The 17641-nt window shown below is 43.0% G+C and overlaps 1 protein-coding gene across 1 annotated transcript; it reads left to right on the top strand.

The window, feature by feature from the left end:
- The first annotated feature begins 77 nt into the window (after positions 1-77).
- SPRY4 (sprouty RTK signaling antagonist 4) lies at positions 78-16417 on the top strand. Its single transcript, XM_023505459.2, has 2 exons — positions 78-287; positions 11657-16417. The coding sequence occupies exon 2, from the start codon at positions 11706-11708 to the stop codon at positions 12606-12608; it is 903 nt and encodes a 300-aa protein (XP_023361227.1). The 5' UTR covers positions 78-287; positions 11657-11705; the 3' UTR covers positions 12609-16417.
- Positions 16418-17641: the final 1224 nt, after the last annotated feature.

Genomic DNA, 17641 nt, shown 5'->3' with positions numbered 1-17641 from the left:
GCGCATGCGCCCAGAGGGTCTCTTGTGCCCACCCATTCATAGAATTGGGGACGGCGCGCATGCGCAGAGAGGCCCCCTTCCCTCCCATTCATAAAAAAGCCATTTTCCCAGGCAGTAGTTGCAACACCAAGGCGGAGCGGGGAAAGCTGACAGCGCTGTGCAGGCGTTTCAGGTCGCCGGGATCAATGCTGTTTCATCTGGCTGGGGTTTGCAGGGACAGCCACTGACTTGTTTGGAATTTAGGATTAAGTACCTATGGAGAAATGCTCCTGACTGGATTACTTAAAGTAAGTAGCAAATTTAAGGCTCTTAGATCCCACTTCTTCCCCCAGCAAATTGGATCTGGAAGGCCGTTTCCTTCCTCCAAAAGGGGCAAACGTTGCTCCCTTTTTGGTGCATGTCCCTATAAACTTTTCTGTTTGGGCGCCTCCGCAGACGGCAGCGAGGCAGCTGCGAGGAACTCCCGGTCCCGCAGTCTCCCACATAAACCAGACACCGGGCTCTGGGTGCTCACAGCGACGGGATGCGCTGTTTCAGACTGGGACATTTCCAGCCTTTACTCTGTGTTAGGATCTTCGAGTGCTTACAACTAACTCCCTGTCTGCCTTCCCCGCTTGCCTTCTCGCTGCATTCCCCCGCTTCGGACGCGGGGAGCGAGCATCTGCCCCCAGCGGGGCAGGGGCAAAGGAACCGCCTCGGGGTGCTGGGGACGCCCTGTGGATGGGTCTATTCGCTCGCCCCGTCGCCTTTTACCGAAGGGAACCGCTTCGTCCTAACTTTCCTTCCCCAGCCGCAGTGGCCTAAGCCCTCGACGTAGGTTTTTCCCCTTCTCCTCTGGATCCTTGACATGATCCCTTTCCTTCTCCGTGGGTGGGTCTCGTCGGAGCTTAGGGTTCCTTAGATGTCTCCCTCCTGGGGCACTTCTGATCTCGGCTCCTTGGCATGTAAGATCTTTACTGTTTGACCTTTGCTCCTTAGCATTCTATTCTGTGCAACTGTTTCGCAGTCGCCTTTTTTTCCTTGGGGCTGTGCAGAGCTCCGGTTTCCCCGGGCCCCATCCCCACCCTTCTCTAGACCCTGGTCGCCTAGCTTTGCCCCTGGGATTCCCTTGGGCTTCTGAAGGGTGGGGTGGGGGGCAATGTTGTATGGAGGGTGGGGAAAGAAATGGGTTTATATAATGCCGAGATGGAGAAATCCAGAGAGGAAACGGTTGCATGCGTAGCAAAGATAAGGCTTTTTTTTTTCTCCTGCTTTCTTGGTGGTACCAGTCTTGACGTCACCGGGGAAAGAAAGGGATAGAGACCTTATATTCTGAAAATTCATAGTCGACCAGGAAATGGAAAACCCAGAGAAGGCTTGGAGGTGAAGCTCAGGGGCACCAGTTTAGGCAGTTCTAGCCAGTGGAGAAATCCCAGCCGCATCACTAGGGAAGGGGTTTCCATGTCTCCTCTTCTTTCCCATGCTGACCATCAAAAAGCATTTAGACAGTAGTTTCTGTTGTGCAAGAGATTTCTCAATTCTCTTTAGCTTGGGAAGGGGTGGGGAGGGAGGTGAGGAGAAAGAGATCTTAAGGAGAAGAAAATTGTTGCTTTTCCTGGCCCAGGTGTTGAGGAGAGGCGAGAGAGAGCTTGGTTGGACGTGCCCCAATCTCGCTTGAGGTGAGTTGGAGAGAAAGAAATGCAGAACATGGAAGGGCTGCTTCCAGTTTACCTATATCATGGTTGATTTGGGGGAAAATCCATGTTTTCATGGATGGCTTGAGTTAAGTCGTGGAGCCGCACTCCAATGCACCAGAGGTGCCATGAATTCTCCAGTCCATTAGGTCCCCCCACCCATGCTTGGAAACAGAGAGGTTGGAAGGGTAGAACACTGATGACATATTTAATGCTTTTCTGGAAGCTTTACTTCATGTTAAGAAGGGGCAGACAGGTGATGTTGAGAGAAGTCTTGCTGTAGTGTTAAGAAATGTGAAGCTCGTTTTTAGGAAACTGTGAGGCATTCCTCCCGCACCCTAACTCCCCCTCCCCCCAATCTCAGAGCCTGGGCCCTGGGGGTTAGTTAAGGATCTTCTCGCCTTTCTTCCCTGAGATTAACAGCAAATTAAAGGCTAGCTGGTGGAAAGGATATGGAACTGCTGGATCAGTTGTGAAATGTTGGGTTATCAATCTCTGATAAGATGATATGAACTGAAGGCCTTCTCCAGCGTTGCAGCAGTAGATTTCACAATATTTAGAGTTCTCTGAATCTTCACCCAAGTAGAGCATCAAACATCCGGAGTTCTCAGGTTTTTTTAGTCGAGGGTAAAGAGGGAGGGTTAACATTTGGCTCTCCAGGGAAAAGAGTAGAGAGAATATTTAGAAGTGTCTAATGGGAAATAGCATTTCCTTTCTTTCCCAACCCCCTAGAGAGTTTAATCCATTTCCAGGAGTCAGCAAGCATTTTCCCCCTTTGACCATACAGAGCACAACTTTATTGAGAAGCTGAGCCACCATGATAAGGTCAAGGAGGATAGTCTTTTAGGGACTAGATTTGAGAAATTTACCCTACCTCAAATATTCTTCCTAAGGGAGGAATCTTTTAAGAAATCCAGGTCTTTGATTACCAATCTGTAAACTCCAGTATCATTTTCCCTTTAGATGGCATTGTCCTAGTCATTTTCCGGTTCAATTTTCGCTGCATAAAATTGTACTTTTATCTCTCCAGAGATAAGTAAAAAGGCTGGGAGTGAGGTGGGGTGTGAAGTGGCATAAATAACAATGATAATGATAATAATAACTGACACATGTTTTAAGCACTTTATGCCCACATCAATTGTGCTTACAACAACCCTTCAAAATAGGTGGTACAAGTGCTTTTATCTCCATTTTACAGATGGGAAAATTGTGACTGAGAAGTTAAATGACTTGCCCATGGTCATATAGCTATTAAATATTAAAGAATTAAAGATCTAATGCTGGCAAGGACCTCAGAGTCTATCCACCCCACCCCTCTCATTTTACAAATGAGGAGTTTTAAGTTATTTGTCCAAGGTCACATAGAGAGAAGGATCAGAGGTAGGATTTGAATCCAGATTCTTTGACTCCAGAGCCAGTATTATATTGCTTCTCTGTATTTCAAATCGATTGATAATATATCCTTTTAATCCTAGCTAGTTTGAAGGAAGCTGTAGAAGCTAGTATTTGAGATGATAGAAAGGTCCTTTTGACTGCACCATCCTCCTGGTATAGCTACCCAAGAAGCAAATCTATAGTTCTCTCAATTGAATTTAGATTCCCTTTTATTTTAATGCCAGAGCACTAGATTTTTAGCATTGTTTATGCTATGAGATTCACTTGATTTTAATGAATGTTGAATCAGAAATGTCTTTGATTGTGCCTAGATCCTTATCCCCCAAAAAGTAAACTTCTTTTCTTGGATTAATGTAAACTCCTTGAAGGCAAGGATTATTTCATTGTCTTTGTATTCCCTTTCCCCTCCCCCAAACCAGGGTCTGGCACGTAGTAATAATAAATGCTGGTTGATTAATTGATGTAGCACCTAAGGCTATCTATCCACCGTCTGCACCTGGATAGATAACTCCTTTTTCTCCTGATTTTTGTTACTCTGGGGAGATTTATTGCTCCTGGGTCTGTGTTCTTATCCCTATTTTAGCAAGCAGCAAGTGGCAGGCTCTTTGTGGGGTCTCTGAGCTGGCCAGTATTTTGGCCTCGGCACCTTGGCTTTGAATCCCATTAACATACTGAGAAGGCTGATCCCCAAGGAAGATCTGGGGTACTGATCTGGGTGAGGATGGTAGCTCCAGGTACTATATCTTGTAAGGGGAGGGGAACAAATTTCATAATCATCCTGATGATGAAGTATAGATCTGTCTTTTAGGGAAGGAGTTCTGACCTAAGTGGGAAAGGATACCTATGGAGCACTCTTCAAACCTTAGCTCACTGTATGCATTAGCTATTATTATTCTTGCCATACCAATGGAGATTGCTCAGGAAGCCATCCAGAGCCTTTCTTATAGCTCGATTAGTTGTCATTGACTGAAGGGAAGCCTTTAGTGAAGTACAGAAGTAAGAAATGATAGAATAGCTTTATTCCTTCTTAATACTGATTTGGGAAGAAGACTGAGCAGTTTATATGCTGATGAAACCCTTAACTTTTAGGTCTTAATTTCTCCATCTGAAAAATGAAGAGACTGTTACTTCTTAAGGATGACAAGGGATTCTGCAGCTGATGCCAAACCCTTGGGGAGCACTGGGAAATACTTAGTGTCCTTCTTATTCTCCAGAATAGCAAAGCCTCTGGCTTCTAAAGAAGATCTTTCCATGAGAGAAGGGGTTTGTTTCATGGGAGCTCTGGGACCTCAGGGTGTATGTACTCCGTCAGGGCAGAGAGAACAAATCGGGAGAAAGTACAGATAGATGTAGAGGCTTAACTTTAGTGTTAATTATGGAGTCTTTCTCACTATTGCTGTTCCCATATATAGAATTATACAAGGCCATATAAAATATGATATCTGAAAAGCAGAGGAAAAAAGGCTGTTTGGCTTTGATGTCAGAAGGACCTGGATTCAAGTCCATTCTCTGATACACAGCCCTGAAACACTGGGGCAAGTCAATTAACTTCCCAGTTTACCAGGCAATTCTATGAGTATGTTCCAAATTGAATTTGCTGTTAAGCAACAGAGAAGGGAGTCCCTACCAGGATGAAATCACGGGTCCACACTACACATATTTCATTTTGGCATACAGGCTCACAGGGACATTAGGGAAACAGACTAGAAGAGTTAGTTGTGACAGTCCAGTTTTAAGGGGAATTCTCAGTTCTTATTTATTGAAGAAGCCCTGGTTTATATTGATCTTTCTTGGACCACCCCCTGGAATTGGCTTTCTTTGGCCTTTTAGTCATATAATATTCCTGTCACAGTAATGGTTCTAATTACCTATTCATTATTGGGGTGAGAGATAAAAATTTAAAAAAATTGTTTGGGTTTTTCCCTCATCCCCATGTCTAAAGGATGAGCTTTTGCTCTTTGATGAAAGAAGACACTAGCTTAGACCAATGTTGCCCTGCATGCATTAGGTGCTTAATAATACATTTGAATCAAATGAATGTTAAGAAAATAATCTTTAGGGCTATCATAATAAAACTTGAAGTTGATGAACAGATTACAATCTTAACATATTAAGAACCCATTCAAACAGCAAGCTTGGAATCCTTCTGGTTCTTTGTGGGGCAATGTGAAGTTCCAGAACTTTGTCATTCTTTCAAATGATTAATTAAAAGCCCAGATGAATTTGGAGTGACTTGGGGAGGAGATAGTCTTCCTATGACAGGGTTGGTTATTGAAAAAAAAATTATCCTTATGATCCCAAGTCTATCTCTTCTAACAGATGACTATTCTTTGTGGGTGGGAGGAAGGAAAGTTGATGTTCTTAGAGATGGAAGACACTGTAGGGGGTGTCTAATTCAATCCCTACCAGAGACAGGATACTCCCTTTAAATATCTTGTAACAAGAGGTCATCCATCCACCACTTGAAGATCTCCAGTGACAGGAAACTTATTACCTCAGACTCAAGTGGCTTCTTTCTGTTATAGAAGAGTAATCCAATTTTCCACAGCACTCCAGAATAGAGGATCTTCGATTTAGAATTGCAAAGAACAGCAGAGGTCATCTAATCCAAGGCCTTCATTTTACAGATAAAACTAGGCATCAAGGTGGCACAGTGGATGGAGCCTTGAGTCCAGGAGTCTGGAAGATGGGAAGTCATTTCTGCCTCAGGCACCCTCCACTATGCCCTACTAGCCATTTAATCTTTCAGTTTCAATTATATGGTATTCCTAGCATCTACCTCACAGAGTCATTGTGAAGATTAAGTGAGAAGGACATGATAATAGCTCTTGCCTTTATATAATGTTTTAAAGTTTGCCAACCATTTTACATCTGTTGTTTCATTTAGTCCTCACAAAAACCTTATCAGAAGTGTTTCTATCAGGTTTTTTACTCCAAATATACCCTTAAAGGCTGAGGATACCCTAGGAAAATTTTCCTCTCTTAGAAAGAAGGGGAATCTCCAATTCCTTTTGAGTTTTAAACCCTCAGCAACTCTCAGTTCTCACCTCTGGTATACATTTCTCCTTTTTTTCCTGAAAGTTGGCACAAGACTGCTCAGTCTTTTAGATTTTGTAAATAAAGTTTGAATCTGGCTTGGCTGAACTGTAACGTTGCCCTGAAGAAGTGCAGATCTTCCAGTAGAGCATGGCCCCATGCTGTGAAAGAGGAAAGAGTACTGAATATGGGGCCAGAGGTTTGGATCCTTGCTCAGTTGGTAAAGTAATACTTCTGATCTTGTCATTTAAGTTAATTGTTAAGATTAAATTATTTAACATTGCCAGGCCTCAGTTTCCTCATCTTTTAAAGGAGGGGGTTAAACCCAATGATTTCTAAGATCCACTGCAGATCTAAATCTATGATCCTATAATGCCATCAGCTGGGTTTCACCTCCCTTGAAGACTGAGGATGTCCTAGGAAAGTTCCCCTCTTTTAGAAACCTGCATGATAAATGAATGTAGAACCACTAAAGACATGGTCATTTATTCATGGTTTTGTAGTTTGGGAAATACAACTGATTCAATGAATCTTTTTTTTTTTTTTAATCAGATAGGTTCTTCTAATATCTCCAGATTGCTGAGAGGGAGATAAACTTTACCCTGCGTCATTCTCCAGGCTAGTCAAAAGCCCCACTGTCTCAGCACCCTTTTTGAAAAGCCTAGCAGGTATCCTGTGAATATGTACCAGTTTGGCTCCCTTGCATCAAATGCAGTGCCACATTCCTCTCTCCCTTTCCTATATCTCCTGCCATATGATGACCACCCAAAAGACTAAACTCACCATCATTTACTCTGAGATTGAGTTTATATTACTAATTAACCCTTCAAGAGTTAATATAGCAAAAAGTCCCTTAAGCGACTCATGGCATGCAATTTTAAGAAAGCAAAAAATGGAAACTATGTATCTCTATATTTGCAGTTTAGGAGAAGGAAACTTCATCCTCAATAATCAATTAACTTGAGTTGCAAACTTTTTAGGTCCACCTTTGGGTGTCCTCTAGCCTCAGAGCAGCTAGAGGGCGCAGTGGTTGGAGTCCTAGCTCTAGAGTCAGAAGACTCATCTTCCTGAGTTCACATTTGGCCTCAGACACTAACCGTGTCTGATCACTTAACTCTGTTTGCCTCAGTTTTTTTTTTCTATAAAATGAGCTGGAGAAGGAAAGAGCGAACCACTCCTGTATCTTTGCCAACAAAGCTCCAAATGGGGTCACGTAGAATCAGAGTATATGCCCCCAATTTAACATATGGAGAACTTACTGTGTTTTATGCTGGGGATTGGGGTGATACAAAAATAAATAAAAACTTGGTCTTTGGCCCTTGAGGACTTTATAGTTTATTCGGTGGTGCACAGAATTGGTGATAGACAAAGGGAGTATTGGGGATTTGAGGTCATAAAATGTATTGAAGCTGTATTCAGCCTCACCATGTGATTATTGATTGTTTCTGGAAGTCTGAGAGGCCATTTGCACCTTTTCCACCCTCAATGTAAATTGTAGCTATTCTCTCTGAAGGAGGTTTTCCTGAATGATTGGTACATGCATCCTTAGCTAATGCTGCCCCATTTCCTTGCTGTCTAAAACTTGACAAGATAGATTTTCTGACTGAATGTAATATTGGCTTTGGGCTATCCATCCAGGATCTATCAAATTGGCAAACAGTCTCTCTTTAAGAAACTCCAATGCAGCAAAGTCTCCGCTCTCCACTTTCTATTATAAATCTCTTCCTTCCTTGTAGAGGAAACAATTTACCTATTAAACTCCACTTAAGTTCTTTACTTTAGCTTCAGACTGTCCAGTGAAGCAGTGTCATTGATGAGTAGGGAAATTGATCTTTAAGTCTATGTGAAGGAAACCTGTTTTTTTTGTTTTTTTTTAAAGAAATGTCATTTAGCTCCAATGATTAGCTACTCAAGAAAATGTTATCTCTAGTCAGATAGTGTAACCTAAGCAGATTTGATGAAAGCTTCCTTTAAATTTCCCTCTATTTTGGCCACAGGAATCAGGAAGATGGAAAACATCAAATGAAAAGTTTGAAGGATTAGAAAGAAAAAAAAAAGTCTGATTCTTGTTGCAGAAGGAGGCTTCCAAAAAAAATGATGCTGCTAGTAGAAAAGTATATCTTAGGATTTTCTAATGATGCTGGTTTCTGTCTTAGAGGGCAATATACAGATATTTTAAACTTTATTCCCAGATGTTACATTCTACTTGTAGCCCATAATTTGGGGGCAGCTTGTTTTGGGGGAAAAGGCTGCTGACTGAATTACATGACTATAGTTAATGGACCTGGGAATTAGGGATACCTGGGCTCTGCCAACAGTTGAATAATTAGACACATGACCTTGGACAAATAGCTTTTCCTTGCTGACCTAGATCTGTTCTCTGCAAAATGAGGGGGGTGGGATTCAATGTAACTCTACCATCTCTTCCAACTTCAATATTAGGTGAGGCTATGGCACTAGCTCCTGTACAGGTTACTTTGTTGAGGCAAAAGCTGTTTACCCAAGGGATTCCCTGTAGGATTTCCCATCTAATTAGTGCCCTCTGATTCTAGGATTGGAGTCTTAGAGTTATGTTGCACTATTCTAAAAGGCCAAAGATTTGCTTAGATACACAATAGTAATTAGAAATGTGTTCTGGGAAGAAGTAGCAATTTTTAAGGTACCAAGTCTTAGTTTGGTATGGAATGGAAGAATGAATTAATTTTTTTCATTCAAACTTTCTTTTCCTTTATTTTCTTCAGGATTTGTCTTATGGCCTTTGAGGCTCAAGGGCTCAACTTACTAGTGAGTAAGTGGGATCCTAAATTTCAAGTTCAGAAAAACCTTAAAGACACAGATGCCTGGAAAGGCTAAATATTTCTAATTCAACTCCATTTCATCAAACATTTGTTCAGTACCTTTTCTTTTGAGTAGTGTAGGTGAAGGGAGAGGGCATTACCAACAAGGAGGCCAGCCTTTGCAAACACTCAGAGATAGGCAGTGGATGTTGGGTACAAGGAGCAGCAAATAGGCCATTGTGTCTGAAATGGAAAATAGATCAGAGAGAGTTAGACTAAATAGGTCTGAAGATATAAATCCAAATCTGATAGTAGAGGACTTTCAAAGACAGTTTCTCTTTTACCCTAAAGGTCAGGAGCAATTGAAACTTTATGAGCAGAGAGGTTGACATGGTCATTCCCTCTGTCTTAAGAATATCAATTGCACAATGTTACACAGATAGTAGAAAATCTTGGACTGAAATTCAGGCCTCTAATCCCAAATATGGTATTTGTTGACAAAGGAATGTTCCTTTTTTTTGTAATTAATCTGAGAAAGTACTTAAGAGCTACAATAAGCAATGGGAATAGGACCATCTCTGTCAGTAACTCTTCACATCTATAAAATGAGGGACACGGACTTGATCTCTAAGGTCTCTCTCAACTCTAAAATTCTATTGTTTTGGAGTTTGTATTTTTTGTATTGGAGTCTGCTGAGATGTTTCACTCTCCTGAAAAGCACCATCTTTTCTGAAAGACTAAAAGGTTGTGAGCTCCAAAAGAGCCGATGGCTCCATTAGAAGCCAGAATGCAAGACTAGGACTGGATAAATATACTTGATACAGTTAGGGCTAACATCCTGCACTCCCTTGAAAAGAAATGTCTTCCCTTTTCTCCATCCCCATTTTCTTAGCAGTACTTTTATTTCCTAAGTACATTGGGAGAAATAGAACCACTGCCTAGCACAAACCTAGAAAACTCCAAGTTAATCTGGGATCCTCAGTTACTTCTTTAAGTAGGAATTGGAGCAATGGGATTTAGATGAGAACTGTTCCACTTGCCAGGAATGGTCAATTCAACAAACATTTCCCTGGTTTGAAAGAGGTCTTTGGGCTCACATGAATGCAAGGTTGGGGAGAAATCTGTCACTGAACAGAATCGAATCCTTCCTCCCCAGTTTTCATTTCCTTTCTCTTTTCTAAGAGAAATCTCACTCCTTTAAAGTAGAACTGTCAAAGCTAATTGATCATTCATGCTCTGTATAAATGTAAAATCTGTCCAGTATTGAACGCTGCAAAATAATTGCTTTTTGGCTATGACTTTAGATATTCGGAGGAAAAAATTGACTTCTCCTAATCACTCCTTTTATAAGAATCTCTTTTTTCTAGATGAAGTATTAATCACTTTGAGGGTGATTCCATGATGTTTTTAGGGAAGAATGAAATGCATTCTACCTCTGATCTGAGTCCTAAATGCAGGCCTTCTTTATGTGAGGAACTGAAATTTAGATGACTTCATCTTTCTGACCAGGCTCTTCTCATGAATAAGGAAGGATCAGTTGCTTAATTAAGAATTAATGAGAAGGTATTCAGTGTAAAAATATCTGAAGGGGAAAACAAATAACCTAAAAGGCTTATCCTTTGAAGGAATAGAATTGTTCTTTATAGACAGAGGATATCCGGACCCAAGTGGCTAGTTCTCCTAAAGAACAGAGAAATGGGCATAACTTGTCAAAAACAGCAGCCACCAGGAAGGCTAGAGATTTTTCTAACATTCTTGAGATCCTTAAGTGAATGAATTGAAAATTACTTTCTAAGTCAGGATAAGTATATATACCAAGAAATGGTTTCTGAGCATTTTAATAACATTAGTTTCTTCTCCTTGATTCCTTTCCCCCTCCCTAGCCCCAACCCATCCAAAACAAACAAACAAACAAAAACTTGTATGGGAAACTCCATTCTGTTGGTCCAAATAGAGATTTGGGGAAACATTTTTCTTCTTTATTCCACCCTCCCCTTTCCCTGGAATTCATGAGCTTCAGAATGGAATCTTCCCAGGCTGGTCCATTTTTTTTTTCCCTTTTCCTTTTGGATTCCAAATACTGTCCCTTGGGCAAAGGTCTCTGAGACTCATGCTCAAGCGGCTGCTACTTTAAATTGATCTGCAGCGGAATTCCAAAAGTAAAGGTCAGCAGGCGAGGAAATTGCACTTCTAATAGAAAACAATGTGCACTTTCTAAATTTGAACCAAGCAGTTTCCGCTCTTTGATTTAAGTTTAGTTACTTCCTGGGGTTCCGTGTCAGGCTCTGCAGTTGAATCTCTGGCCCCATTCCAACGTAAAATTGCACTCTCCCAGTGAAATCAGAAACTGAAGTGAGGTCTGGCTAGCTCTTCTAGTAAATACCATTTATCCTAAATATTATTCTGCTCTGCGTCTGGAAATCGGTAACACTCATTTTTCCCTCTAGATTTTCCCCTAGTTAATCGCAAGCTCCCCTGGAGTTAGGTGGCCACAACGGGATGTGCTACTATTATAAACTGTTCTATGCGTACCTTGATACTCTGAGTCCCTGAGCAGAAAGGTCAGAAATGGCTTTTTTACTCTCTACTTTTACGGGCCTCCCTCCGATGAAGGCTCTGCTTGGGCAGCAGTTGTACGGGACTCAGGTTATAGAAATACAAACCAGTCCAAAGAGACACTGGCAAATATACGAAGCAAGCCTATCAGAAAATTGATGGGTATATTGGCAATTGGAATAATGAATCTCTCTCTTCTCTTTCTTGACTTTTTCTCAGGACCCCTAGAAGCCAAGTTTCTCGAAGCAGTTCTGGACGTCTGGCCCCTATGGAGCCCCCAATCCCGCACAGTATCCCTGTCAGCCCAAGCTCAGTCATGGTGCAGCCCCTGCTGGACAGCCGCCTCCCATACGGCCGACTTCAGCACCCACTCACGATCCTGCCCATTGACCAGATGAAGACGACCCACATAGAAAATGACTACATCGACAACCCGGGCCTGGCCCCCGCAGCTGGCTCCAAGCGGCCCCGAGGAGGGTATCCCGAGCCAGGCCCAGGGCTCTCCCGGTGCGACCAGGATGTCACCCACCCCTGGATTTCCTTCAGCGGGAGGCCTAGCTCCATCAGCAGCAGCAGCAGCACCTCCTCCGACCAGAGGCTCCTGGACCACATGGCCCCACCCCCTGTGGCGGACCAAGCCTCCCCTCGGGCCGTGCGCATTCAGCCCAAGGCCATCCACTGCAAGCCCCTGGACCTGAAAGGGATGCCTCCGCAAGAGCTGGACAAGCACTTCCTGCTCTGCGAGGCCTGCGGCAAGTGCAAATGCAAGGAGTGCGCTTCTCCGCGGACTTTGCCTTCCTGCTGGATCTGTAACCAAGAGTGTCTCTGCTCCGCCCAGAGCCTGGTCAACTACAGCACCTGCATGTGTCTGGTGAAGGGCGTCTTCTACCACTGCACCAACGAAGATGACGAGGGCTCCTGCGCCGACCACCCCTGCTCCTGCTCCCACTCAAACTGTTGCGCCCGCTGGTCCTTCATGGGGGCCCTGTCTCTGGTGCTGCCCTGCCTGCTCTGCTACCTGCCGGCCACGGGCTGTGTGAAGCTGGCCCAGCGGGGCTACGACCGCCTGAGCCGGCCGGGCTGCCGCTGCAAACACACCAACAGCGTCATCTGCAAGGCAGCCACGGCAGTGGACAGCAGCAAGACCAACAGACCCGAGAAGCCTTTCTGATTTCCCTCCCTGCCCACCTCATTCATTGCCTCGGCTTGGTCTGTTCCTGACCCACCACATTGCCAGAGCAGACTGCAGCGGCTCGGTCTTCTGCGTCCTAAAGAGTCCTTGGTTCATCTCCCCCTCTCCCCCTTCGGATTCTGGGAAGAGTCAGATCAGTAACCTTCCTCCTTCCCTTCCCAAACAAGGCACTTTGGGCAATATTCAGGGTTTTGGAACTTTTGTGTGGGGAGGGGGGAGAGGAGTGTCGTGTGATATGGACTTGAGATTTTTCAGAAGACAGAACATAGATGTGCACACACATCCGGAAACTGCAGCTGCTTGGAATGCCTTCCCAGCCCCTTTCTCCCTCCCTTCCTTCCCTCCCTTTGTCCCTCTCTCCACGGATAGGGGCTGGCTGCCTGGGAGTTTGAATACCCCAGGAATCATTAACTAGGTGGCTTGGGTGCCTCTGTAGAAGAGAATTGGATTCTCGATTTCTCCCCTCTTTCCCAATGTGTCACCAATTTCTTGGTGAAGGTGAAGAACTAAACTGCTATAATCCACACTCTAAAAAGGAGAGGGGCCAACTAAGTTCAAAGTAGGTGGGGTGGGGAAAATGCTGGGCGTCTCTCTGTTTTGCTCCCTGCCCCAAGTTACACTAGTAAGGGCGAGTTTTAGACTAACTCCCAAATACCTTTCTCTCCCCATCCTTCTCCTTCATCACTAATATTTTGGAGATGTTCCTACCTATAGCCACCAAAATTCATTCTCTCTTAGTTCTGATAAGCTGTCACAGAATTAATTGCCCACCAAAGGTCTTTTTTTTTTTTTTTTTACCTCCGTCCACAGTTTTTTTTTTTTTTTTTTTTAAATAATATGGGTGGGGCAGGCAAAGGAAGGAGAGGCCAAATGTCATTTTTGCCAATGAGAATCTGGTTGCCATATCCAGTTACTACATTTTGCTAGAATACATAAACTAGATGGTTAACAGGTTTTTAAGACAGTCATTTCCTTCTCTGCTATCCCTCAAGTGCTGCTTTCTAGGTCTGATTGGGGAAGAGGAGAAGAACGTCCAGAGGAAACACAATCTCTGCTCTCTGTCCCCATCCCTATCTCTGACCTTCCCCCCTTCCCCACACATAAAATTTTTAATTCTGAAGAGAGGCAGTCACTCTCGTTGGCCAAATGACATTTGAAGCTTGGTGAGTTTTCTTCCTCTTGCCTGCTGCTGCTGCTCAGCTTCATAGCTTCTCATGTACAATAGTGTGTCTATATCTTTGTAAATAGAGAGATGACAAAAAAAAAGTCTATTTTAGTGTTAGCAAGTGCTAGGGGGAGAGCCAGAAAGGCCCTGATGGGGGAAGTTTTCCCAAGGGGGTTTTGAAATAGAATGCTAGTCAATGGTTATCCCCCCAAAGATACAGTGACCCTTTCTCTCGAGGTGCTAGAGGAAGTAGAATGGGCACATGTGAAATGGGTACGTACTTGTTGCATGCAAAAGCTGATCTTGTAGCTTTCTTTGGTCCTCCCCCATTTGTTGTGTTTACTGTCAAGTGGAGAAAGTGTCCTGGGCAAGACCGCCAGGGGCAGATGGAGCAGGCTCAGCAACTGTTAAGGCTGTGCCAGACATAGATAGCATTCTCCAAGAAATCTCATCTGTTCCATGGAGAATAATAATCCTCTTTTTAGGAGGGAACAAGGGAGGTAGTCTATAGTCCTGTGTAGGATACTTTCCAAGGACCTTTTTTTTTTTTTTTTTTTAAGAGTAGTGGTAACATCTGATTTAAAATAAATTAACTGTAACCATAGGTATTTATTGATTGGGGGGGAGGAGGGGCTTGTGTTTTAGACTTTCTTATTTATATAAATATTTGCTAGCTTGTAAAAGCAGAACACGGAATTACCACACCTGCATTTTCCGGTGCTGGTTCATGTAGCTATCCTTGCCATAGACATAATATGATGGGTATATATATATATAGATATATATAAATGTTCTTGCACAAATCTGAGGGAACAGTAGGAAGGGAAACACATTTACAGCCAACCACTTATACCAATTGAATGTATCAGATGTCACTACTAAAAGAGATGACCATAAAGGTTTTCCTGGGGAGAGGATTAGACATCCTGTGCCTGCCTAGCAAAAGTCATCCATCTGTATGTGCTAGGCAGTGGATGGTGCTGGAGGGCCTCAACTTGCCTCCATGGGAACCTGGACTGAGTGGTGGGCTTGCTACATTTTGATGGCCATTCCCCCTTGCACACCCATTCTGTGGAGAATTGATTGACCCATGCACACACCATACCTACACTAATCCTCTACACAAACACTTTCCTTACAAAGTAGCCTCCAGGACCTTAATTTCTAGTGTACATAGTTTGTAAACTCCTGATTTCTTTGGATTTCTGGGTTTTTTTTTTCCTTTTGGTTTGGTTTTAGCCCTACTGGGCTAAATGGCTTCAACTTTTTCCCTTGCCTCCCCACCCCTTAACTTTTCTCTGCCTCTATTATTTGTGGCCACTTTACCAGAGTATAACAGATGAAAGGCTCATTTTTTATTATTATTATTTTTTAAACTCCCGATCTTCAAACAATTCCTTAGCCTGTTCCTGCATGGGGGCTTCCCCAATTGGAACAACAAGCTTGTTGAGGTTCTTGCCCATGGATGTGGGACTCACTAGGGGGACCTGAAAAAGGGCCACTTGATAATGAATTCAGGAGTACTTGTATTGGCCGAGATATTGGGTTGACAAGAAGTCCCCAATCCCTTCCTTTTAATGGTACCACTTCCCACTTTTACCTGTTCTTGCTGGGAGCCATGAGTCAAGGGATATGAGGTCATTCATAAAGGGTAAATATATCCATTTAGAAAGTCTATGGTCTTCCCAGAGCAGGTAATAAATCCTAGCCCCCTGAGCTTGGAGGATATGTTTTTTTTTTTTTTTTTTTCAATTGGAGGTGTCCCAATGAGAGCCACTGGCCCTTGAGGAGTGAAGTAGATGAATTCAGGCCATGATAGCAACTGTGTTCAGGCCCACCATTTCTCAATGAGTATCCAGCACATCCCCATTAAAATGTGCCACACTGGTTTTTCCCAAGGGTAGACATAAGAAATCTGTATAAGCTTTATAAAACATTTTCATATCCCTATTGATATTTGAACCTCACAACCTTGTGGAATAGACACAAAATCTGAGGCACAGATGAAGTAGCTTACCTAAGGTTGGTAAGCAGAGAGGGTGTCACCGAAACCCATGTTCTGGGACTCACTAGGCCTGTAATGGGTTGGCTAATAAGGCTCAGAATGGGGTAGGGTAGGGGTAAGTGAGGGCTAGAGTGACCCTTTTAATACCAACTTATAGCAGAGCTCCTCAGAATGTCTCCATGGGAAATTAACTAGCACAACATTTTAGCCTTGCTAGCCTTTTGGTTCTCTGTCCTTTTGGAAGCAATTTCACACCCCTTCTGTAAACTGTAAATCCTGAGTTTCCTTTTTTTTCCCTGTCGGTAACTGTGTGCCTAGGGTGTCTGTTCTCACTGTCCCCAAGTTTGATTTTGTGTTACAAAAAAGCTGTTCAAGTCTTCCCTCCCCCATCCATCCTTACTTTGTTTTTCTCCTTCATTTCCCCCTTCACCTTCTCACCCTGCAACAAAAAAGTTACCACAGAAGGGTTCCTTTGTATAGAATATTTATTTTGAAGCTCTATTTTAATACTATTTATTTTAGAAAGTCTACTATTGTAAGAGTTCTTCTGTTTGTGAAGAAAAAAACAAGTTTAAAAACTGAATGTACTGATCTAGAAATATATATAAATATATATTGTTAAATATATCCAGGACTACTGTGTTGTGTTTGTGTATGCATGGGAATGAGTGTTTATTCTCACTTTAAATCCCATCTTGGGGTCTTGTAATACCCCAAGTTGGTCTTTCTATCTGTTGGTGCCGCATGCTAAACCTCTTCCATATCCTATAACCAAATGGTTCCCTCTCTCAGATTGGAAACAAACTCTTTTCCCCAATAAAGGTTCACTACATACATTTTCCAGAATATTCAGAAAAGGAAACCTGTGGGAAAAGCTAACTCTAGGCAATTTGAGTACCTTGACTCACCTTCCCTTTATTTGTAAGCAGGATAGAGCCACTGGCTTAATCTATCAACTCCCAGGAAGAACTAAGGATTTTAAGGTGAAAGGGAGGAAACAAAGCTCTTTCTGTTTGGGTTCCTCCCCACTCTCACCCCCTTAATGGGACATTCTCTGATATCTGTCTATCTTTGCCTTGGCTTTAAAAGCCTTCGGAGTAATTGTCATCCTTTGATTCCTCATAAATCTCTGATTTCATCCATGTGTGTTCCGCTACAACCCATCCCATATCTTCTTCTGTATACAGAGAATCATATATCACAAGTTCCTAATAAGAGGGCAAACCCAGCCAATTCTCCCATCTGTTTATGTAGCTGTATTTATTTAGTTATTTGAGGGAGCAGAACATTCCTGTCAATCCATCTATAAGGATCCTAAGGTCAGGCAGCCTTTATTATGAAAAGGTAAAGATTGCCTTCTTTCTTGACATCTGTCTATGCTTTAGGACCAGAGAGAATTTTTTCAGTAAGCACAGCTCTTCCCACATGTGTTTGGGATGAGAGGGGCTCAGAACACCTGGGTCCAGTTCCTGACCTGTCACTTCCTGCGGGCCTTTTGTCTCAAAATTCCTCCTCCATCCCTGAAGTTGCTACTCTTTGCACTTCCTTCTAAGGCAGTTACTGCAAATGATTAACATTTCTTAGCATCTGGGTCATCCCCTAAGAAGGAAGAGAGTGATGGATTTTGTCAGCTCAGATGCAGAACTGACTAGTCCTGTCTGTGCAGGGAGCTAGCAGAGACAGGATCAGAGTTTTTCCTACAAATCTATGCCCAGACTCCATTGGCCCACATAGAATGGAGAAAGGTTAGTTAAGGATAGACTAGACCCATGATTTCATTGATAGAAGGAGCTTTCAAAGTTAATCAGTACTTTCACTTCCTTAGGTGAAAAGGTAAATGTA

The sequence above is a fragment of the Sarcophilus harrisii genome, chromosome 2 (assembly GCF_902635505.1).
Source record: "Sarcophilus harrisii chromosome 2, mSarHar1.11, whole genome shotgun sequence".
NCBI lineage: Eukaryota > Metazoa > Chordata > Mammalia > Dasyuromorphia > Dasyuridae > Sarcophilus > Sarcophilus harrisii.
Note: the sequence above shows the minus strand (reverse complement) of the source record. Positions and strands in the feature narration are given on the sequence as shown.

What these genes read in the sequence shown, in the direction of transcription:
- SPRY4 (XM_023505459.2), top strand. Translation starts at nt 11,706, where the DNA reads ATGGAGCCCCCAATCCCGCACAGTATCCCTGTCAGCCCAAGCTCAGTC.